The sequence below is a fragment of the Miniopterus schreibersii genome (assembly GCF_964146895.1).
Source record: "Miniopterus schreibersii genome assembly, chromosome: 10".
In the NCBI taxonomy this organism is placed as follows: Eukaryota; Metazoa; Chordata; class Mammalia; order Chiroptera; family Miniopteridae; genus Miniopterus; species Miniopterus schreibersii.
Window position 1 is genome coordinate 45741673 of NC_138110.1, and position 24267 is coordinate 45765939.

General features: G+C 46.7%; 1 protein-coding gene across 1 annotated transcript in view; it reads left to right on the forward strand.

Moving 5' to 3' along the window:
• The window catches only part of MTCL1 (microtubule crosslinking factor 1), a 111004-nt gene extending 92937 nt beyond the window's left edge, over positions 1 to 18067 (forward strand). The window contains exons 10-14 of the mRNA XM_081149553.1: positions 317 to 571; positions 5557 to 5850; positions 7541 to 7572; positions 10115 to 11654; positions 16879 to 18067. Of these exons, the coding sequence (XP_081005679.1) occupies positions 317 to 571; positions 5557 to 5850; positions 7541 to 7572; positions 10115 to 11654; positions 16879 to 17073 (2316 nt within the window). The 3' untranslated portion in view covers positions 17074 to 18067. The remainder of the gene's footprint in view (positions 1 to 316; positions 572 to 5556; positions 5851 to 7540; positions 7573 to 10114; positions 11655 to 16878) is intronic.
• The last annotated feature ends 6200 nt before the right edge of the window (positions 18068 to 24267 follow it).

The following is a 24267-nucleotide window of genomic DNA, read 5'->3' on the forward strand; positions in this document are numbered from 1 at the left end:
CATTAGGTTCCAGTAGGGGCTAAGAATATAGGGACAGACTTGTACTTGTCCTCAAGGAGCTCTACAGAAAGACAGGTAAGAGATGGTGGTGACTCAGTAGGGAAGTAGAGCTGAGAAGCAGACTATGAGAACATTGACATTCTGCGTGACTCTGTCAAACGTTTGTAATTAGGACTTTTGGTTTCTTCCATGGGATTGGTCAAATCTTGATTTAAACATGTCTTCAGGCATAATACATTAATATCTGAGATTTTCTTCACCTACTAATGTGAGACTTGGTGAGGACTAAGTTCCTAAGTTTTTTTCTCCTTGACAGCTGGAAGAGAAGACTGAGAAAAACTTGGGAGAACCAGGCTCCACCCCTGACAGCAAAGGGGCATTCAAGAAGGAGAGGGAGACACACCAAAAGCTCCTCGCTGACAGCCACGGCCTGGTCATGGACCTGCGCTGGCAGATCCATCACAATGAGAAGAACTGGAACCGGGAGAAGGTGGAACTTCTCGACCGCCTGGACAGAGATCGGCAGGAGTGGGAGCGGCAAAAGAAGGAACTCTTGTGGAAAGTAGAACAGGTAAGGAAGCTCCTAGACACCAGAGAACAGGGAAGATAGTGGAGACAGCCAAACTGACTTGGAGATCAGAGCATGTAGAGGGAAAAACAACCAGGTTACTCAGAGGTCCTTACTACATCAGGATTTTTCATGGGCTTCCTGGGGAAGAAGAAGAAAAGAAAAGCTAGAATTTTTAGTATTGGAAACCTGGGTTCAACCCTTCCATTACACAGATCTCTTCATTGCAAAGTTTGTAGGTAATTTCCCTGTAGGTGTATATGTGTGGTGTGTGTATATTCTGGGGTGGGAGGTAACTTTTTAAAGGAATTTAAAGACTAAACTTGAAAGAGGAGGTTATTTCAGGTCTTTTAAAGTGATTTCTGCCAAAAAGCAAATTAACTTTTAAGTTTCCCACTAAAGATGTGGTCACAGTGATTGCTCCAGCTTAAATGGGATTATTGTCCATTAGTTAAGAAATTGTTAAATTAAATTGTAAGTCAGGTTGTTTGCACCTGCTGTGGATATTGCTGAGCTATAATTAGATAGGACCATAGTCAGGGGAGGTAGCCGGTAGCTCATTGTCTTCAGCTAAACAAATGATTCAGAAACCCAGATGAATTCATGGGGAGAGGGGTAGTTGTTTTCCTAATGCCCAGATCATTATTCTCTGCATTGCGTCAGACTTAGGACAGTTTGCGTAGCTGTGGCTGTACCTGAGTGATGCACAGATTACATTTTTATGTTAAATTGATGAAGATTTGGAATTCCTCCCTGGCTGGATTTTTCCACAGCATACATTTTATTTCAGCTTGTCACATTTATAAATTCATGAGGCCTCAAGGAAATGTATTCATCAATAAGAAACTGAGTTCAGGAAAAGTAACCTCCCTATTCTATTACAAATACCCATACTGCCTGCATTTATGAGGGAGCCTTTTAAAAAATGTGCTTCGTTATCCTTAGACATATGGTACCTGTGTTACGCAGGCGCAGTAGCAAAGGTTAGTTTCTGCATGCTGTAGGGGAGTCAGGGAGGGAGAGTGAACTGAAAAGGAACTGGAGCCTTTGGCTCAGAAAGCCTTGAGGAGGAGGAAGTGCACTGCAGGTAGAAAGGAGCTGAATTCCTCCTAGGCCGGATTACTCACTCAACTGAGTCACCACACTGACATGTGATATGGCTCATTTCAGAATCATCAAAGGAAAGTCGGCCACTTCCGGTTCAGCCTAGAAATGCCAGCACTTCAGGAGGTTCTTCTGTATTATATCCTCTGTGTGCCTGTGTTCTACCGAGTGCATCAGTTGTTAGTGGAAATTGTAGGAGCAAAGTGGCATGTGTTCATAAGAATAATGGTCACAGATTTACTATGTCCAGCTGTAGCTGATCAGTATCACAGTAACTCTAGGCACCTTGGTACCAGGGAAGTTCCCTCTTGGTCTTCCCCCTAGGATCGCTCACTTGTCTTTCCCTGCTGTACCCCAGCAAGACCATCCCAATCCCTGCCCTTCTGGGCCCCCTTAGCCTGCTAGCCGTGGGCTTGTTGGTGTTGTATGGCTTCATTTTGAAAGTGACACCTTGGATATAAGTTAAGCAGGTCCTTTAGGGTTTTATTTTACTTTGGAGAATGAGGAATTTCTTGTAAAGGAAAAATTGGCAAGACATTTGATGATATTCAGCTTTCAAATAGTTAACAACAAAGGGATGAGCATTTGCCTCATTTTTAGACTGTATTTTGGAAGGAGAAAAGGAGACAGGAGCTGAACCCCATGTCTGGATCGTTAATACTGCAACAGCTCTACCCAGCTGACAGCACCAGAGCTTTAGTCCCCAAGGTTAACATCTTTGAGCATAACAGGTTCCGGGCATTCATCTGTTTCTGAAATCTGTGTGTGTGGCAGATCCCACAGGCTTCGTACAGTGACTTCACTGCTGTTTTTAGAAGAGGGTTTGTTGCCAGTGAATGATGCTTCAGATGTGCAATTGTGGCTTTCAAAAATAAATCTGGCCTTTCCCCCCAAATATTAGAGATTTTAAAAGAAGATTTTATAAATCTCGGTGCCCAATCCTGAAAATTAAGTAAAGCATTTATAGACATTCTCTGTGAAAGAGGAAATTGGCTGAAGTGTGTATGTGTGTGTATAGATTTTGTGTATCAGTGACTAGTTGCTCACTCACTTAACTTTTAGCTACACATTCTACAGATAAACAAGAATGAACATTCTTCATAGTATATGCTCTTGGTATTTGACTACTTGGTGAGCCATATAACCTTGACTAGGACAACCTAATACAGATGGTAAAAGAAGTAGCACTAAATCCATTTTCCACTTTGAGAACACATGCTTCATACTTGTGTGGCGTCGTTGAATTCCTACATAATTTCTGTGCCACATGAGGCATTTTACATGATGAATGACTATGGGAATGTGGTTAAGGTCATATAACACATATCATCTATCTTATCACATCTCCTGTCTCAATCCAAACACGATTGGGTGCTAGTTAACTTTTATGGAGTTACACTGCATTTCTCCTTGGAATTGCTAAGTTCCCAATGAACATGCTGATGATCTAGGACTTGCAGCAATAAAGAGCTAAAGGAAAGTTCATTCTTCTCCCAACTGACTTTCTTAAGTCAGTTGCCTCTACAACATGCAAGGCCATTCTTTTAAAACCTGTTCACAAAGTGACCTTTTTTTTCTTTTGACCAGTTCAGATAAGGTGACACTCTTGAGGGTTTATTGTTTCCTGTATTATTTGAAATGCAAATCTTTAAAATTTTCTATTTGCATTACAAGTTCTTCTGCTGCAGGATTCTCAGTACAGTAATTGCAGACGCCTGATTTGAAATGACTCTCCTAGGAAACCCTATCCTTTTAAGGACCCATTATTCTATTACAACACCCCAGAGGCATCTCAGCAGCAGACACCTCCAGCTAAAACCACTCCGGTTCATTTTTAGGAAACCTAACACCAGCTCCAGTGCTCCTCACTCCTGGCTGCAGGGTTTATTTTTGAAATTCCACTTTACTGAGTTTGAACCTGCTAGTTCATAGCTCTCCTCTTTAGTAATTCTTCCCCTCTTCACACACACCCCCGGTGCACATTTACAGCTTCAAATGTGATGCTTGCATTTTAATTCCTTGCCCAAATTAGCTTGGAGATGATCATGTGTTGAAACTAAATTGCGCTGACGTGCATTGGATAAACATAATAGAAAGCTTTCCTTTTCATTTTTTTGATTAAAGAAAGCATTTAGCATCCTTTAAGAGAACTGTGAAGAACTGTGTCATGGGGAGGGAGGGGTAGAGAACGGAGGTGGCGGAGCTGAAACCCAGAGTGATGTGTTGGTTCCTAATACAACTGTATCCTGCCTCAAACCCTAACACTGAAGCTCTGGCTGCTCGAATCTTCATCTTTCTCATAAAATGAAGATAATACTCGGGGACTTTGGTTCCACCAACTCAGAAATTAAAAATAAGTCAAAGTCCTTTATCCCCATTATTTCACATGGCTTTGTTCCTGATGATACAGCCACACTCACAGCCAGTTTGTGGATGAAGGCTGAAATTGGGACACAGAGGTAAAGTTTATGAAAGATGCTTTCTTAAAAATATTAATTAAAATGCTTCTAAGGAGTTTTAGAACTTCCTGGCACTGTCCCAGCACTTAGGGATTGAAATCCTGCCACCCCTTCAGGACAAATCCAAATGTCATTTCAGTCATTCAAATAATTGCTTATTCAAAAGAGTAGCCAATGTGTAGAGTGCTGAGCATGTCATTCAACAAAGATCCCATTAAGGATATGTAGGTGGAAACACCCTCAGTTCTCAACGGTGCTTTCTGTGCGTGTTTTGACAGGGAGGCAGTGAGCAGAGCTGAGTGAGGAAAGCTCAGGCGAGTAGAGGGAAAACCGACCATCAGGGCTTCTTGAGGAGAGGAGAGGGAAGGGGAGGGGAGGGCTGGGGAAGGGAGAGCCGGGGAGGGGAGGGGAGGAGCGAGAGTATCTGCCTACAGGCATTTCTCTGACTGTCCCTGTGATTTCACCTCGGGGCGCTTCCTGACCATCCACCACTTGGTTCTTGCGCTGTAAATAGGCAAGGTGGTTATTAGTGCACCCAGCCCCAGAGGGCAGGCCTAAGGGAAGTCAGCGGCGGCTCCCGACAAACAATGAGTCCCCCCTGAACCTTGGAGGGCGGTATACTATCCCTGTTTATAGATGAGGAGACTGAGCTGAGAAGAGTTAGGGACCTTGTACCTGAGAGCAAACCAGCAAGCCACTCAACAGTGGTTCCAACTCAGGTCTCTCTAACTCCAAGTGGTCCTATGTGTTTCCCACAATTGCTTCTTGAGCTTCCCACGCCAGGTAAAAAAAGCATGACTCAGAAGTATCTGTCTTGTGTTTGTTTGTTTTCAGTAATAGCAGATCTTAATTACCTTTTAGCTAAGTTTCAATCCTCTCAAGCAAAGTATAAGTTGTTTTGACATCCAGTGATTATAATAGTTTGATCCCCCGGGCTATACATAAGACCCATTCCACATGATTTGGAAATAATACTCTGTTATTATTAGCAAACTCTGCTAGTTAGGAAAATCAAATTTACCCTCAGAAGCTTGCTGTCACTAATGGTTTTCACTGAGTATACCTTAAGTTCTGAAGGTAATTACAAAAATAAAAAGAGTTCTAAATATGCCATTTAATGTTAGATTTTAAAAAAAATAAATGTATAGTTTCCTGTGAGCACAGCACTCAAAGTGATGTACAGTAACATGGATTCTTGTCAGAAGGAGTTGGCTTATATGTGGTTAATGCAGATGTTCAGTCCAAACAAAATTGTGATTTTTTAAAAAGCGTTTGTAATGGTGGGTTGCATTTGGAAATCAAGGCCAGAACTTAAGAACATTTACTTCTCTAAGTCTTTGAGATGTGAGCTGTGGTGAGACCGAGGTCTTAGGAGAGAACAGATAGAAAAGTGAGGCTAATTGTTTTGATTTTTAAACCTTCAAGTTGCAGAAAGAAAACAGTCCCCGCAGAGGTGGAAATTTCCTTTGTGATCAAAAAGAAGGCGACATCCGCCCTTTTGCTCCCCCGGGCAGCCCCCGCGTGCCCCGACCCGTGGGGATGTGGCCCGGCACAGACTCGGACTCAGCCCCGTTTGAAGACCGGCCGCTCTCCAAGCTGAAGGAGTCCGACAGGTGCTCGGCCCGGGAGAACCTCTACTTGGACGCCCTGTCTATGGAAGATGAACCGGAGGAGCCTCCGGCCCGCGGGCCCCAGGACTTCAGGAACTGCCTCCCTGAGGTCGGCCTGGGTTTTCGGGTCCAGTTAACCACTGCAAGACCAAGGGGTTGTTGGGAAACCCGGCCACATGGCAGGCAGGCACCAGGGCTTACGGACACATGAAACCTTCACAGTGCCAAGAGCATTGCTTGGTGGCCTTAACCGCAGGCCCCTAGCTTGTGCTGTGGTCAGCTTTATTCTGCCACTTTCTCTCAGGTTTCATGTCCCATGTAAATGTCGTGTCCCATGTAAATGGAAAGGTCTCATGAATGGGCATGTCCAGTGAAACACATGGGAGGAAGGAGGTCATTCTAGGGAATAGAGATTTTCAACTTCACTTAAAATCGTAGCACAGTCTTCTGACTCTTGAAAACTTGTTACTAACAGAAAAAAATCTGTTTTAAAGAAAATACCTGATATTTGGAAGTAGCAAATGTCACTAAACATTAACATACCATAAACACCTTATTCCGCGCAAGGGGAAGGCAATTCAGTATTTAGAAACCTTACGTAAACTGGATGAGCAAGTAGATGAGCTAAGCTCTGTGCTGGAATTTCCACAGCACAGCACAGCATTAGGTTTTCCTGGTTAAGCCCTTTTTAAAACCAGGTTTTAAAATTGATTTTAGGAATCGTTATCTGTGAGTCCATTTAACAGTTGCTATACATGCACTTAACCCGTCCCAAGTACTTAATGGACTGAGAAGGGTTCATGTCAATAGTGTTGTTGAAATGTGGGGAAATTATACTTGGTCACATGTCGGTGAGGTCAGGCGCCCTCTCCTCAGCAGTAGATTCCCAGCTGATGTGACATTACCAATGTGCCTCCCTGTTTGACCTGTTGGCGATCTCCCATGGTCCAATCTCACAGCAGCGAGAAGTCAGACGGGTCAGGAGGCTGGCCTGGTGCCAGCCCCGCAGGGCAGGGGCAGGGACCCCGACTGACCTGCTTGGCGGGCGGTGCTCACTGGGGGAAGCGCAGCAGGCTGCTTACTGTGCCGACAAATAAACTTCCCTTGTCAAGGGCTCGCTAGGGCCCTTGTTCTTTCTCCCAGACCACGTCAGCTCGAGGGTGTTTCAAGTCAACCCGTGTTCATGTTGCCCTCTGCCAGCACAGCTGTCTTTCTTCATCAGCAGAACTTCGTCTTGGATTCCAAACGGCAAAGTTTAAAATTAAGAAAGTACTTGGGCCTAAGGATCTCAAACCAACTTCTAGAGCGAGGCTTAGACCAAGGCACATCCGTCTTCTCACTCACTCTACCAGCCTCATCTTCCTTTCCCACCTCTCTCTCTCTCTCTCTCTCTCACACACAGAAACACGCACACACACACACACACACGCACGCAGGCGTATCCAGGTCATTACAAATCAAGGTTGAAATCCATGTAGTCAGCGAAGTCCTTTGAGGAAGCACAGGAGAGCCACTTTCTCCATGACAACATTTGTACAAAGTTTACAGCCAGCTTTTCTTACTCATGTGGCCTCCGCCCTGGATGCTGAAGCTCCAGCCCCTCGTCACGCGGTGGGTGATGGTTTTATTACTGTGTTGCAAAGGGCTGGGGGCAGTGGCACTCCGGGCAGAACTTGGCTCCGTGTGCATTGTCAGTGGTGCTTTCCTAGGCAGGCGAGCAAAACAGATCACACAGCACACCGAAAGCTCCTAGGCAACCAATATTAACTGATTCAGACGAACTTATTTCTTCTTTGTAGGAAGAAGAAAATCACAAGGGAAACCTTCAAAGGTAAGTGAGACTGATGAAAACAATAGTAGTCGACCAAAATAAAACCCTCTTGTCTGAAAACGCCAGCTTGTCACTGCGGTCTATTATAATACTCTCTTCAAAAACGACTTAAAATAAGACTTCTGAATAAGTAGTTGCTTTATTCTTATTAATTTAATAAATATGGTATTTTACTTTTTTTATTAACCACAAAAAGGCCAGAGATGTGCTGTGTTTGTATATTAGTGTTAGGGTAAGAACTCTGCCATTACAGCTGTGTGTTGTGTATATTAAGGAATGATTGTGGTAAACGGTTTTTGAGAAGTCCATGGAAATTCCTCTCTTCTAACTTAAAGTCTGAAAAAACTCCCTTTTGATAGGCTATGAGACATTACACTATACCAGCGATTTTCAACCTTTTTCATCTCATGGCACACATAAACTAATTACTAAAATTCTATGGCACACCAAAAAATATATTTTTTGCCGATCTGACCAAAAAAAAAAGAGGCTATTGTGTCATTTTTTTATTTGACAGTCTAAGGGGAAAGAGGTCAGTGCCTCTAACTAAATAGTCAGGTATTGCATGTTTTAAAAATTCTTATGGCACAGAAGTTGAAAATCACTGTACATTTAAAAGCTCTATTTGTAGGATTTATTAAACTATTTCTCTGCAGTAATCCTTGAAGTAGATATAAACTAGCTGATGTTGTTGATGTTTGTAGTCAGATATTTTAGGTGATCTGTGTGATGGGACACATATAGCAAATTTGTTTTAATTTAAACTTTAAAAATATACAATTGACGTAATGTTCAGAGATTTCTCATAACAACCTCCCTACCAGGCCACATAACGCAGCCTTTTTCTTTATAGATGAATACGTATCATTTCCACTACATGCAGTTTTTTCTCTGGGCTGTTCAGTATTTTCAGATCTTCTCATCCCTGGTTTTCCTATGAACTTCAAGTCCATGAAATAGTACTAAGTTTTGCCTTCAGTGAGAAATAACAAGATGGAAAGTTTAACAGTGGCATTTGTAGCCTGTTCTTTTACCCCATGGTGATGACCACAGAGCATGTGCCCCGGGGTGAAGGCAAAGTCACCGGGAGCTATGCTGGTTCTGTTGCCCAGTCCATGTAGTACACAGACCCCAATTCTGGCCTCACCACCATTAATGGATCCTACAGTGGAGAGGCCCATGGACTTCATCTAAGACCCCTTCTGCAAGGCCTGGGCTGGTCTATAACCCCAGGTATTCAAGCCTCTGTTCAGAGGTAGGTGGATATTAATTTGTCCTATGAGAAAGCGGTCTAGTTGCAGAGACAGTGAGTGTGCACACACCTCACCTCCTTGCCACCCCAACCAGAGGGACTCCAGGTCAGAGGGCCCAGGGTCTGAGCCACAGGCATGGCCAGCCCCAAGCCTCCTTCCTGGCCACCACTTCTTTGCCCTGTGTGGGCTGACAAGCTGCGTAAGCCCTCCAGCAACCTCCCGTCTTAGTGTGTCAGAATCTCCAACACCTGCCTCAGCGCCTGCCCCAGCCTATAGGAGGCAGTCAGTAAATTCATGTCAAATAGAAATATATTGAATTAAAGTGCTAATATATTGAGGAATCTACATCCAAATCCACGTCTATTAGGCAAGAGCTTACCCAAAACTGGCTGTTGCCTTAGGTCTCCTGTCTTCACTTTCCACTGTGTGCATGTGTCTGTGGGCATCTTCCTCTTGTCCAGAAATACAGGGGGAGTGAGAACAAAGAGAAGGCTTGACTGCAAAGGGGGCAGCGAAGAGGGGAGAGGAGAGCAGAGCCCCATGGGTAGATTTAGGCAGGGATAGATGCAATTTTCATTCGAAATAGTGTTTGGGAATTTGTCGACCTGGTTACATCTTCCACATTCCTTCCTTCTCCGTCTTCCTTTTGGCCTTTGGAGATGGTTAGTACTTCAGGTCAGTAGAGGATAAGACCAGTGGGTGAGAAAGACTTCAGATTACAGTTATTTTGTTGTGGTATCTCCTCCGCCCCCAGACCATTAGCTGGCTCTGGATCAGGACTGCAGTGTGTTCATGTCTGTGGGATGAGCACCCAACACAATGCTCCACACTCAGGAGACTCCCAGTATGTTGGGAACTGAAGGCACACTGTTCAATAGATAGAGAGGCCACGCCACAGCCAGGTGTCCCTTCCTCCTGCCAAGCAGCATAGGCTAAAATGAAACCCCCAAAGTAGATTTGGAGCTTAGCTATGCCTGCCCGATAGCCCCACCCTTCCACTTGTTTCCAGGGTTTGAGGGTTGGTTGTATTACATTCAGGACCAATACAAAGCTCCTGGAACAATTCCAGAGCCGTAAAAAGCCCATCAAACACCCACAGGGTTAGCTCAGGAGTGGAGAACATCAAGCAGCTGGAAAGTGTTCTGATAGTTCTGGCAGAGGCTGACACAAAACACACTTGCGTGGGCAGGACACACGTGCTGTGCTGGGTCAGGGGGTCTCAGGTCAGCGGACTCCCTGGCTGGTCTCAGGTCAGCTGACACTGTCTTCTCTCCCATTCATTCTCCCAGGGCAGTGTCCGTGTCCTCCATGTCTGAGTTCCAGCGCCTGATGGATGTCTCTCCCTTCCTGCCGGAGAAAGGCCTGCCCACTGCCAGCAGCAAAGAGGACATCACCCCACCCCTGTCTCCTGATGATCTGAAGTACATCGAGGAGTTCAACAGCAAGAGCTGGGATGAGAGGCCCCCAGAGCCCTGGGCAGACAGGACCGAGGGGGGGCAGGCAGGGAGTGAGGCCGGAGCTGAGCCTTTCCCTGACTCTTCCTGGTACCTCACCACGAGTGTCACCATGACCACAGACACCATGACCAGCCCAGAGCACTGCCAGAAGCAGCCCCTGCGGAGCCACATCCGCACTGAGCCATCTGGGGTGCGGGTGCTGCACAGCCCCCCTGCCGTCCGCAGGATGGACAGCATCGTGGTGGCGGGCAGTGAGAGCTCAGGCCGGCTGGAGCCTGAGGTCCCGTTTCCTACAAGCAGAGCCAGAGGAGGCACAGGAGACACTAAGGGGGGCCCCTCAGAACACATGCTTAGCAGGTGGCCTTGTGCCTCTTCCCGGCAACCCCGAGACTATGGGGAGAGAGGGCTGCACCCCCTTGATAGCACCCTCTGTACCCCTCTGGGTTTCACCTCCCCACTGCACAGCCTGGAGATGTCCAAGAACATGAGTGACGACATGAAGGAAGTGGCCTTCTCCGTCAGGAATGCCATCTGCCCTAGTTCCCCCGAGCCCCTGGTCAAGGACATGGCCTGCCAGACCAATGGGTCCCGGACGACGGGGACACAGACCACCCAGACCATCAGTGTCGGCCTGCAGACCGAAGCTCTGCGTGGCAGTGCCATCACCAGCAGCCCCCACAAGTGTCTCACGCCAAAAGCAGGGGGTGGTTCCACACCCGCATCATCTCCATCCCGTGGCCTTAGGAGCAGGCAGGTGGCCCCCGCCATCGAGAAGGTGCAGGCCAAGTTCGAACGCACATGCTGCTCCCCCAAGTATGGGTCTCCTAAGCTGCAGAGGAAGCCCCTCCCCAAAGCTGACCAGCCAAATAACAGGACCCCACCAGGGCTGGCCCAGAAGGGATGCAGTGAGTCGGCCTGGGCCCGCTCCACCACCACGCGGGAGAGCCCCGTGCACACCGCCATCAATGATGGCCTCTCCAGCCTCTTCAACATCATCGACCACAGCCCCGTGGTGCAGGACCCCTTCCAGAAGGGGACTCGGGCTGGGAGTCGGTCACGCTCAGCTGAACCCCAGCTGGAGCTGGGCCCAGGCCAAGACACCAGCCCCAGTTCCCGGGGACGGTCACCCAGCCCCATCGGGGTTGGCTCAGAGACCTATAGGGAGGAAGGGGGAGAGAGCACGCCTGTGAGGCAGGACTTATCTGCTCCCCCTGGCTACACATTCACAGAGAGTGTAGCCAGGATCCTCAACAAGAAGCTGTTGGAGCATGCCTTAAAGGAGGGGAGGAGGCAGGCGCCTCACAGCCTCCCAAGTCTTAACAGTGACAGCCACATGGGAGAAACCATCAAAGCCGAACCAGGGTCCATCGAGGTAATGAAAGCTGAGAGTTCCACACCCTCACCCTACCAGCTCTTACATTCAAATGTTGGGAAAACTAGTTTGAACCTGGGATTGTACTAGGTCATCTGACTTCAAGAATCCTGGTCCATAATAGGTTCTTGTGAGCTGGGGAGATACCTGGCCTATGGGAGAATGGAATGGGCAGAAACACTAGCCCTGAGCTACTTCTTAGAAGTGATTCAGGTTCTCAGGTCCAGGTCATGGCTGCTCATCTGTTTATCTGAGCTTTTCACTTGGGGTCATAATTTGCCACCCTTCTGGATAAAATTGTCCTAGGAATGTCTGTGTGGGAAGTATGGGAGGGTTGCGTTAGGGCTTTCTGGCTCCAGATCTCTATGTGTGGGGAGGGTTTTGAGAGTGTGGATTCGAGAACATCTCTCATGAGGAGCTACAATGGCTGGACTCTAGCGTTGGCTTCAGTGAGAAGTAGCAGTCACACATCTCACAAATTACTGTCTCTGTCCACAAATCCCTCCAGTAATAAACCCAGGTGAGGCAGACATGCAGTCACAGCCCTGCCTTCATACAGGGTGATGATTGTCATCCCCCTGACACATCCCTCATTTTCTCATTATTATTATATAACCACACATATTATCACATTATGTAATTATTATTAATATCCCTATTAACAATATTCTCAAACCAGTCAACCTTGAATTCTGTTCTGACGCATATCCACATGTGGTATATTTGTACCACACCACTTTAAAAAGACAATTCCCATTTCCACTTTAAGAGTGAGCAAAATAAAACAAAGCCCGATGACAACGCTGGGGGTGAAAGCAGTAGTGACCCCAGCTTCACAGCTCACGCAGTGCTGACAACACGGCCCCCACCCCTCGGCAGCCCCTGTGCAGGAGCGATGCCACATGTAGACTTCAGTGCAAGCCCAACTCACCAGTAGCCCAGATGGACAAAGTCCACCCCGGTGGAATCCAGACACCCACAAGCATTCTCCAGGCAGGCAGCCTAGCAGATGGCCAGGGTCTGTGGGAAGGAGAGAAATACCCTCCTCGAGCAGCCTGCTGCTTTCCCACCCGCCATGGCCTGGGCCTCATGAGTGAGGAGAGGAGAAAGGTGTATTTCTACGTTCTGCCCCAAGTTTCCCACAAGGGGAGCAGTGATGGTCAGGTTCCCAGTCTAACCCACCAAGTACTACTTAACTCAGAATATAGAGTTTAAATGTGAAATGGGTTAAACCACGTGAAGTTGCCAGTCACCTGTAGAAATGGCAGTGCCATGTGGTTCAACCTGATCTTGACAGTGCATGGTGCACATGTTCTGAGGATGCGAGTCTTTGTGATAAAGTGGTTTACATGCTCTGAGAAGAACACAAACCGTGGTTGAGTGTTCTCAGGTGACAGATGATGTCTTCTGCAGGCCTCTGTACCCCCATTCTTCGGGGCCCTCAGGTAAGTGAGTCATCCCCTTTGTGGGAATGCCTGATTTCTCGGAGCTCTGCAGGAATCAGCTGAAATCAGGGCTTTGTCCCAAAGCATTAACTGGCTGTGTCTGGAGTGTCCATTTATATTAGAAACTAAATAGAAATTATTAATTTTTAGGAACCAAAAAATGTTTTGCGTTAAATGCTCCAGGTGATCTATGATAATATAAAGGATGGTTTAATGACTGAATCACAGCTCTAAGGTGTGAAAATGGTTTTATCCATGCAAAGCTGTGCCCACTCCCTTTCTCTTCTCACTTGGTGCGTTCACTGCCTCAGAGATGATTGGCCCATTTGATGGGAGCACAGCACAATTTCGGGGGTCCAGAACCTGCCTGGAGCTGTGGCAATGTCATCGGCTCTTTCTTCCTTTTTTTTTTTTTTTTTTTGTTGCAATTTTGCTTATTCTAGATTCCAATGGAATTATTTCTTGCCTGAATTGACTTACTGTATTAGGCCCATTGGAGAGCCCTTCCTGCCACTCCATAAATTTTGTGGTAGTTCTGGGTTTTCATTCCAAAATCACCAGAAGCAAATCTGATTTCCCAGCCTGCTGTGCGAGGCCTGTCGGGGACTCTCCCTGAATGTTCAGACAGCTAGTTGGGGATGTAGGGATCCTGGCTAGGACCCTGCACAGCGGAACATCCCACTCTCACCCCACAAGCTACTTATTTTTCTCTTGAAGCCATAGCACTAATGCAGCGATGCAGAGAAGCTGTGAGGAGTTCTGGTGTGAGGCGAATGGGAGTAATCTGGAAATGTAATTATTTTCTTCTCTCCCAGGTCTAAGTGGAAAATGGGAGGAGTTTTTAGTGTGAACAGCAGTCGCTTGATCATTGTGACTGAAACTGGCTGTTCTATGCTTCCTTTCAAATACAAGAGTCCCGTGACTTACATCTCTCTCTGCCAAAGGGTGTTTGAAATGTTAAAAGCCAAAGGGCAACTCAGGGAAGAAAGAAATCAGAAGGGAAAGGGCTGTTGCTTCCACAGTGAGGTCCCCCCTCCCTCTGGACCAGGCAGAGAGGTCTGTGCGCCCCGGGAATGCAGTGCCGCTTCTGCGGGCCTCCTGCTTCTTCCGATAACTGTCCCTGGGGCTGGCCCCCAGCTTGTTGACATTAAACCTTTACTGTTCTTCTGTTTTTAAAAACACTTCTCAACCTACTTGCTTTTCTTTTCTTTCTCTGTCTGTTCTGTCCAGAACCAAACTGTCTTACTAACTGCCCCCTGGGGACTCTAGCCCTGCCTGCCTCACGCCGTAAGTGCTTTCTGTCCTTCTTTCCAAACTGTCTGGAGAGGTCATTTGTGTAACTCGGGGTTGGCATCTGACACTTAGAAACAAGGCGGAATCATCCCAGGTAGATCTGCTCTGTAGAGGCAGCCGCCCACACTGGCTCTGGGTCCCTTTGCAAGGAGATTGGTGGCCTGGACAGTCCCTTTTGCCAAGTGTTGACTGCTCGATGCAAACGAAGGCTCCCAGGTTGTAGAGATCCTGCTGAGATTTCTGCTCTCCTGTGCAGTTTGCAGCCAATATGCTGTCAGAGGGGTAAGAGACATTGGCCAGAGAGGGGACTGTGTGTGGGGATCTTTGAGCCAAATATTTTCCCAGTGGGCCTGGACCTGCTACCGGTATTTGGTGGCACATGTTATTGCTATGTGCTATGTCAGGTGTGACCATAATGAGGCTGCTGCTGCCTTTTTTTTTTTTTTTTTTTTTACAACAACCACACCAGAATAAAAGCAAATACATCTTGTCCTTCCAGGTGATCACCATAGGTGACCTAGCAAGTGCTCAATAAATACCTGTTGATTGGATAAACAGCACAGTCATCCCTGCTCCAAAAATATTCTCAGAAATGACTTCAGAGCCTAAATCAAGCCACATGAGAAATCAGGAGCCTTGTTTTTAATCAAGGACGTAATTACCCATCTCGCTCATTCACTGATCTCAACTCAGAGCATTCTGTACCAAAGTACATTTGTCTCTCTACCCAGAGAGGCGCTCCAAGGATCACATCCCTACATAGCCCACTGCAGTGGCCTCAGGAAAAGGACAGCATGGTCTGCTTGTGTGTGCTGGTGTGGTCACGCGACATTTCTTCCTGTAGGAGTCCCCAAACAGATGCGAGTGAGGAGGTAGCCCAAAACTAATGGGAAGCCCCTCGTCATCCAGCATCAGCCAGGTGGAAACTGGCTGCAGCCCTCCCAGCACACACACACACCTGCACACAACACAACACACACTCCTACACAACGCAAGCACACACAAACTCTTACAAAACCAGGAGCAGTGACGCCAAAAGACACAAAATAGCTGATTTCCCAAACCACATGTCCCCGCATACCCTGCACTGAGGTGAGGTGAGGACACGGCTCACCCTGCATTAGTTCACATTTCAGCTATTTCAGGGCTGACAGCGTTTTCACAGGCGAGGTATCTCTGGTTGCCATGGTTCTCATTAGCATAAGTGCTTTGCTGATGGGGCTTCCCCGTTGTCATATAAGGTGCCACCCACAGAAGAGGCAGGGTGCCTTCAGAAGCGCCCCCAGTGTCAGTGCTCCCTCTCTGCGGACCCCACAGGGAGGCAGCCTCCTCACCATCGCTCTCCTGGTCCGCCTCCCATCTTCCTCCTTGTCACAGTGTTTGTCACATCACCTTTCAACACAGCCGCTGACTTCCTGTGTCGCTCCCTGCTCTGCTGAAGAAACGCTCCTCACTCTGATCTTTGCAGTTGCTTGTCACCTCTCTAAATTCTCCGCCTTACTTCCTCACTGGCTCCGAGGGTCTTTGCTCTGTGTCATCGCCATTGCCGTGGTGGACCATCCCAGCTTTCTGTCTTCTGAGTGTCATTTGGGCAGACGGGTCCCACCCTGTGGAACCCACCGTTTCCTCATGCCATGGCTTCTCCCATTTCTCTGTGCCAGCACATTCCAAGTGTGGGTGTCGTTGTTCCCTGCCGTGGAGACTAGGCCGTGAGAGGAAGCACTCCAGGTGGTCTGCACCGTGGTGGAGGGTGTCTCGCATTACCTCTTCTCAGGTGTGGGATGCCTGCAACACAAAAGCACAGGCACACTCTGGCTCCACTTTTTAAAATATGGCAAGGAAGGGTCATTAAAGAAAACTAGACCTAAATTAAAATTTCTGCCGGCAGCATTTTTTCATGTTGTGGGAATTTGTTTCACCCACTGCCAGTCAGTTTGGAATTACCGCTAGCAGAGTTTTGTGTTAAGGTGAGTCTCATTTCTAATCCAGATGGATGAAATCATGGGCCCTCAACAGGCCAAGGCACAGGGAGGCTGGCCTCTTAGGACCGTCTTTGTCACTAAATAGATCATTCAGGAGGGCCAAAGTGATGGGACCAGCTGGGTCAGAATATGACCACGTGGCCTGTGTAGACCACATGAGGCCTGTGGTTCTTCCACCTTCCACATGCTCCGGCCCTGTTCTCACGGTGCTCTGTAAACACACCCATCTCACAGCTTGGCCATTTTAATCCTCATGTGATACCCTCCCATTACTGTCATCTCTGATCATTCCTGATGAATTCTTTACTTACCATTTTAAGTCATGCTCCATGAGCAAATATAAGCTAGCATTCAGAAGTTGCCCCTGGTCTATTGCATTAACTTGAGCCTGTCAAGATGTGTGTTTGGGGGAAATCACACACACACACGCACACGCACACGCACGCACGCCCCGGAGGAACTATCAGTCTGAGTAACCCTGTCTTTCTCTTTCTGGCTTTGAAGGAACTACCTTGTTCCGCACTAGCTCCATCCCTAGAGCCCTGCTTCTCCAGGCCCGAGAGACCAGCAAACCGTCGCCCTCCATCCCGTTGGGCCCCACATTCCCCCACTGCCTCAGCGGCTCAGTCACTCGGAGACCCGGCCTCCTTGGAGGAGCTCGGCGACGAGGAGCTGCCCGGGGAGAAGCTGCACCAGTGACGTGATGCAAGTTTGCATGGATTATCACGGAATAATTCACTGTAATTTGCATAACCACACCATCATCGTCAACCAAACTCTGCCCAAAAGGAGAGATCTAGTTTTCCCAAGGTCAAAGAATGTGTTTTTAAAAAAACACATGGCTGCTGAATGTTCAACCTGTGAACCTGAGATGTTTCTAGAATGAAACAGTAAATGTGCCTGTAATAACTTAATTTTTTTCATAGCTCAGAAAACTATTTTTGTCTCCATCTTTTTTACACACAGTATATTAAAAAAAAGGTTAATAAGATATAAATAAATTTAAAAAATAAAAGTTTTAAAGATGTACATTTTAAGAGATTCTGAACACCCTCGCTCTCAATCCTGACTGCCTGTCTGTTAAATTTGCACTGTTACATTTTGGTTTGGTTTATTTCCACGTTGAATTAGAGTGTTTTAAGTTAATTTTATTTTGTCAATGTTTTTGGTTTTTAAGAATTTTTGAAAACTTCAGACTGTGTGATTCAGTGAACTTTTTGTAGTAGAAAAGCCAGGAAGCCAGTAGACAAGACAGATATATCCTGGAGGGGACACATGTCAGCGTTCTGGAAAAGGTACTGAGTCCTCAGCTGGGCTTACCAAATTCTTTGTATAATCCACATATTCTACTCGACTTGCACGCCTCCGGGTTCGAAGCACTGGGGTGCATGTACATATTGCTGCTGTGGTCTCCCCATCACCTAAGTGTGAGTCATCTGTCCCATTGTGGCACATTGTGAATTCCCTTGTACTGTACTTTCGTTGTCTTCTTGCATCGACGATACAACAGCAATGGCATTTTAAAATTATCGTTAAAAGAGTAACTGGCAATATGCACTGTTTACTCAAAATTTTCTGTTTAAGAAAAAAATACTATAAAAAGTCATGAGGATACCAAACTGAAGCAAAGGATGGTCCTCGGAGTCTGTATGAGACGATGATGAAGTAGAAATAAAGCCTTTACAAGACGGCAGCGTGTGCCCAGGCCTCATGCTTCACGTGCCCTCCTCTTTCCTGAGGGCTCAGAGGAAAGTGGCCATAACCAGGCGACCTTGGGAAAGGGGAGCTCGTGTAAAAGGCAGCAGCTGCTAACATGTCTATCAGGGAATGCACCACGTGCGTGATGATGTCGTTTCACTGCCCTGTAAGAGCATCCTGGGGTAGATAAAAAGGCAACTTCATTCTTGTTGAAAAAGCCAAAACGGGTGGGTGTGGGGGCTTGAGGAAACTGGCCATCCACAGGTCAAAGTGTGCCGAGCCTCTGTCCCTCCTCCCTCCTTGGGAAAGCAGGAGCGGCCAGTGACTCCAGAACAGTGTTTCCACCCCTGACACAGATGTACTCGATGGCGTAGGAGCCTATAGAGGCGCGATGCTGCCCAGAGCACACGAAGGATGATTTCAGCCCAGGTCATCTGGCTTTAATGTTTCATTAACTCAACAGTTTTTTTCTTATCTAGACAGGCTAATAGAATAAGTTCTATTCCGAGCATTATCACAGTTCCATCTTCAAATATTTTCCAAAAAATAGAAAGTAACAGCTATTGACAAGGACGTAGAGACATCGGAACCCTGGTGCACTGTTGGTGGGAATGTAGAATGGTGCAGCTGTTCTGGAAACCAGCATGGTGATTCCTTAAAAAGCTGAACAGAATTTCCACATGATCCAGCAATTCAGCTTCTGGGTTATAGGCCCAGAGGAATTGAAAGCTGCGACTTGAACATATATTTGTACACCCATGTCCATAACAGCATTATTTACAATACAGAGTACTCAACCTCCATGTCCGTTGATGGACGAATGGATATATAAAATGTGGTCTACACATACAGTGGAATATTATTCCACTGAGTATTATTCAGCCTTAGAAATGCTGGAGATTCTAATACATGCTACAACGTGGGTGAACCTTGGAACATTGTGCTAAGTGAAACAAGCCTGTCACAAAAATAACAAATATTGTAAGATTCCACTTATAGTGAGGCAAAAAATAGGTTTACAGCTGTTCATATGGAAAATAATACAAAAATTAGTAAATGACACAAGAATAAACTGTTTTGTGTCCTCAACGGTAAACCTACTTTTGCCCCACTATGTGGGACCTAGAGTAGTCAAATTCATGGATTAAAAAAAGTAAAATAATGGTTACCATGAGGTGGGGAGAGGGAAGAATGGAAGTTAGTGTTTAATGGGTACAGATTTCTGTTTTTAAAAAAAAGTTCTGGAAATGGATAGCGGTGATGGTTGCGTGACACTATAAGTGTATGTCACTGAACTCTACACTTAAAATGATTAAATGGTAGACATTGTATTTTACCACAATAACAATGTTTTAATGCAAAAAATAAATATTCCACTTAACCGCCCTAGACATAGCTGCAAATAAACTATCAACAACTTGACAATTTTTTTGTGCCTACCCTGTACCCAGGGTAAATGCTGGGAGTTACAATAACATCCTTTCAGCTGGAAGCACCCAGCCAGCAGCAAGAAGGAAAGTTGTCAGTGCTCATAACTGAAAAAGCTTTGGCGTCAAGGGCAATCCAGAGCCTCGAGCAAAGCCGTCAGGACTCTGCTCTATCTCCTGGCTCTGCTCTTCTCCGTGTGGCTTTATTCTCAGACAAGCATCCCAGGAGTTGGCAGTGATGGTTCCCAGCAGCTCCTATCAGTTTAGCAACGCCTACAGAAAGAGGGTCTCTTGCCAGTAGCTCCTGCAGAAGCCCCAGGACTTATGAGTCTCCTGGGTCTGCTTTAATTCACAAATCTGCCCTGAGCCCATCACTGACAGATTAGCCCAGCAAAGGAAAACCAGGGAGCTTTTAGAATAGAGGGGAGAGAGTGTGTGGAAAAAAATGACAGCTGCTCACGACTACAGGGCACCCTAGAATTTTAAGGAAAGGTTCCCAACGGTCATCAGCAAGAACTTGCTATCTAAATGGGGGGCGGGGGGGAGGAATTCCCAGGCACAAAAACAAAATGAAGAAAAAGAAAAGGTGAGTAAATATAAATTAAAGGGCTTGAGTTGGACCTCGAAAGAAGAGCAGGATTTAAATGTGAAGACAGAAGTGGTTGGTGGGAGAACAGTAGGAGCAGAGATGTGAGGAGGTGGTGATATGAACATCTGACCAGGGCAATAAGGGGGTACCCGGGCTGGGAGCATGTCCTGCGGTGAGCAAAGCCATGTCAGTTGACGTCAGTGCCTTGAAAGCCAGTTTGGAACTTCTCCAACAACCCGATTTTTTAATAGTTGGGCATTGTATTCTTGAATCCATTTATTGTGGAACCACTCCAACTTTTGCAAAGGCAAGATGGTAGAATGAAATCACTTTCTACACTCCTGTCCAAATGAATGCTGAGGCAGCTAAGTGGGCAACGCAGGGCTCCGAAGGATAGCAGCTGCACAGGGGACAGCCTGCATGAAGTGTTTGTTTATGACTCCAGGAGCCAGCATTAATGTGCCATTTGCTTTTATGTCCTAAAGAAAGTCAGGAGTGGATTCCTCAACACAGCTAACAGCCCTTGCACACAGGGCATGCCCTGCCCACTGGGTCATGGCCAGCACCAGCAGCCCAAAGACATTTCTCATCAAACTGTGGTCAGTCTGGGCCATAGCAGACACAGTCCACTCTTCCCTTTTTCCTCTTTATGAGAAGGTTAAGGTTTTCAATATTATGTGTCTTTTAAAAAATATGCATATCATAATTCTAATTTTTATATAGTACATTTGTGTTTCACCCTTTTTCTATTAAGCTTATCAGAGTTATGTGTAGTTCAAAAAGTAACTGAGAAGTACAACTATCATTTTCTAATTCGTTGGGTTTTTTTAAAATAGTGGTAAAATACACATAGCGTAAAATTTACCATTTTAACCATTTAAAGCATACAATTCAGTGGCATTTAGTACATTCACCATGTTGTGCAATCATCACTCCTGCTTAGTCTCAGAGCATTTTCATCACCCTAAAAGGAAATAGGCATTTAGCTCCCCGTTCCCTGGCAGTTGCTTCACCCAACCCCAGGCATCCACGAATCTGTTTTCTGTCTCTATGGATCTGCCTTTTCAGGATATTTCATATAAACGGAATCATGTAATATATGGCCTTTTGGGCTTCTTTCACTGGGCATGATGTTTTTGAGGTTCATCCATACTGTAGCATGTATCAGTACCTCATTCCTTTATAGTTGAATAATATTGCATTTTATGGATATACTGCATTTTGTTCATTCATCAGTTGATGGAAATGTACTTATTGGTTACCTCAAACAGCCCAGCGCATTCCCCAAAAGGAGGCAATTCACAATGGATAACCAGGACGCTCGTCAACCAATTTACATAATAGAAGCACTCTGGCTCTTTATTTTTTATTATTATTTTTTAAAATTTATCTTTACTGTTGAGAGTATTACAGGTGTCCCATTTTCCCCCCCAACTGACCCCCTCCACTTTGCTCCCACCCCCTCCCCAGGCCTTCACCCCATTATTGACTGTGTCCATGGGTTATACATATATGCATATAACTTCTTTGGTTAATCTCTTCCCACTCTCCACCCCTCTTCCCTCTTTCCTCTGAGATATGATTGTCTGTTGCATGTGTCAGTGTCTCTGGATCTATTTAGTTCGTCAGATTCTTTTGTTCATTAGCTTCTTCTTAAAGAAGACCCTTCAACTTTTCCTCTAGTGCTGGTCTGGTGGTGATGAACTCCTTTAGCTTTTTAGCTGTGAAGCTTTTTACCTGACCTTCAATTCTAAATGATAGCTTTGCTAGGTAGAGCAATCTTGGTTGTAGTTACATGTGTTTCATCACTTGGAATATTTCTTGCCACTCCCTTCTGGCCTACAAGGTTTCTGTCGAGAAATTAGCTGACAGTCGTATGGGCGCTCCCTTGTAGGTAACTAATTGCTTTTCTCTTGCTGCTTTTAAGATTCTCTCTTTGTCTTTAACCTCTGGCATTTTAATTATGATGTGTCTTGCTGTGGGCCTCTTTGGGTTCCCCTTGTTTGGGACCTCTGTGCTTCCTGGACTTGTAAGTCTATTTCTTTTCCCAGGTGGGGGAAGTTTTCTATCATTTTTTCAAATAAGTTTTCAATTTCTTGGTCTCTTTCTTCCCCTTCTGGTACCTCAATAATACAAATGTTGGGCCTCTTGAAGTTGTCCTAGAGGCTCCTTATACTATCTTCATATTTCTGGATTCTTTTTTCTTTTTGCTCTTCTGGTTGGGTGTTTTTTGTTTCCTCATGTTCCAAATTCCTGATTTGATTCTCAGCATCCTCTACTCTACTGTTGATCTCTTGTAAATTATTCTTCATTTCAGTTCGTGTAGCCTTCATTTCAAATTGGTACTTTATTATGTTATCGATTTTCTGAGTTATTTCCCTAATAGTCTGCTTAAACATCCTTATAACCAAAATTCTGAACTCTCTGTCTGTTAGCTTGCTTGGACCTATTTCATTTAATTCCTCTTCTAGAGATTTCTTCTGTTCTTTCCTTTGTGACATGTCTCTTTGCCTCCACATTTTGGCTGCTTCCTGGTGTTTGTTTGTGTATTAGGTAGAGCTGCTATGTCCCCTGGAATTTGTAGAGTGGCTTTGTGTAGTAGGTGTCCTGTAGTGTCCAGTGGCTCAGCCTCCCAGTCACCTGAGCTGGGCCTTCTAGGTGCTCCCCTGTGTGGGCTGTATGCAATGTCCTGTTGTAGTTGAGCCTTGGTTGCTGTTGGCGTCACTGGGAGGAATTGACTCCCCGGCCACTCAGCTGTGAGGACCAGCTGCAACTATAGCGAAAGAGCTGCTATGCTGGAAACACCCCTATGGAGCAGGATTTACTTAGGTGGGGCTTTGGTGTTCACCAAGTGTGCCCCTTGAGTATGTCACTCGTGGATGTGGTAGGGTTGTAATCCAGTGTGTTTGGGTCTGACCACCGGGTGCACTGTCACTGGGGCCTCCTGGGAGGTGCATAGTCAGCCTGTGCCTGTGCCTTGCCCAGGGCCACCCAGCATGAGCTACGCAGCAAACCGTAGTTGGCTGCTACTTGTGCTGGGCTTGGAGGTGTCCAGGAGAGGCCAAGCTATGATCCAATGCAGGCTGCCACTAGTGCCAGGCCTGGGGCCACTTATCAAGGCGTATGGGGTAGCTGCTGCTTGTTTGAGAGATTTTAGGAAAGTCCTAAGCATGAGGCTCCAGAGGCCACTTGCACAGAAAAGCCCCTGGAAATGGCCTGGATGAGCTGCAGGTGGGGAGGGGCGTGGCCTCCGGGAATCACGGGGCGGGGCCAAAGGTGGGAGTCAGGTGCTGGCGATTCAAACATGGCGCCTGCCTGCCGGCTGTGTGCGGGGAGGACCCGCCAAAGGAGCCATGGCCTCCACCAGCCCTTCTGCCTGGGAGGCAGCCGCCCTCCACCTCTCGCCCGGATCTCAAGCAGGTTAGTTCCTCCCCGAGTGTCCCGGGTCCTTTCAGCTGCTGCCCGGCGCTGGGCTCAGAGGGTGCGTCCAAGTGAGTCCGTGCCGGGCCCTTTAGAGGGCTGCTGGGGCTCCCGCAGCCTCCGCGACCCTCAGGGACAGTCCCCGCTGGTTTCACAGCCCGGAGTTGTGGGGACGTCTCTTCTGGGCCCTGGAGCCCTGGGCTGGGGGCCTGTTGTGGGGCTGGGACCCCTCGCTCCTCCAGGAAACCCCCACCCCGAGATTCCCTCCCAGGTTTACCCCGCGGCACCCGGTGTGGGCCCGCGGCCGCCTCTCTGGGGTTCAGCTCTCACCTGCCCGCGTCTGCGCCCCTCCTACCGGTCTCAGTGCTTCTTCAGCTCCCTGGCTGTGGGGCTTCTGTGCAGCCAGATCTCAGGAGGCTCTGAGTGATGGCGGTTCTGTGTTTTCGTTGTGATTTTGATGTGGTTGCGGAGGCGGCGGGTGCAGCGGTTCCCTACGCTGCCGTCTTGTTTCTCCTCTCTGGCTCTTGAACACTGTTCTAGTGTTAAAATACAAAAACTTGACTGAGTACATTTGAAGATTTAATTGGCTTTATGGAATCGTTAACTGGGCAGGATCCCATCTAACAAATAGAAAAGAGCTCGAAAGGGCTGTACAGAATGGAAGGTTTTTAAAGACAGAAAAGGAAAAGGAAATTATTAGCAGGAAATGCATTGTTTCAGACAAGGCCGCCCTCCTAAGGGGAATGGAAGGGGCCTATC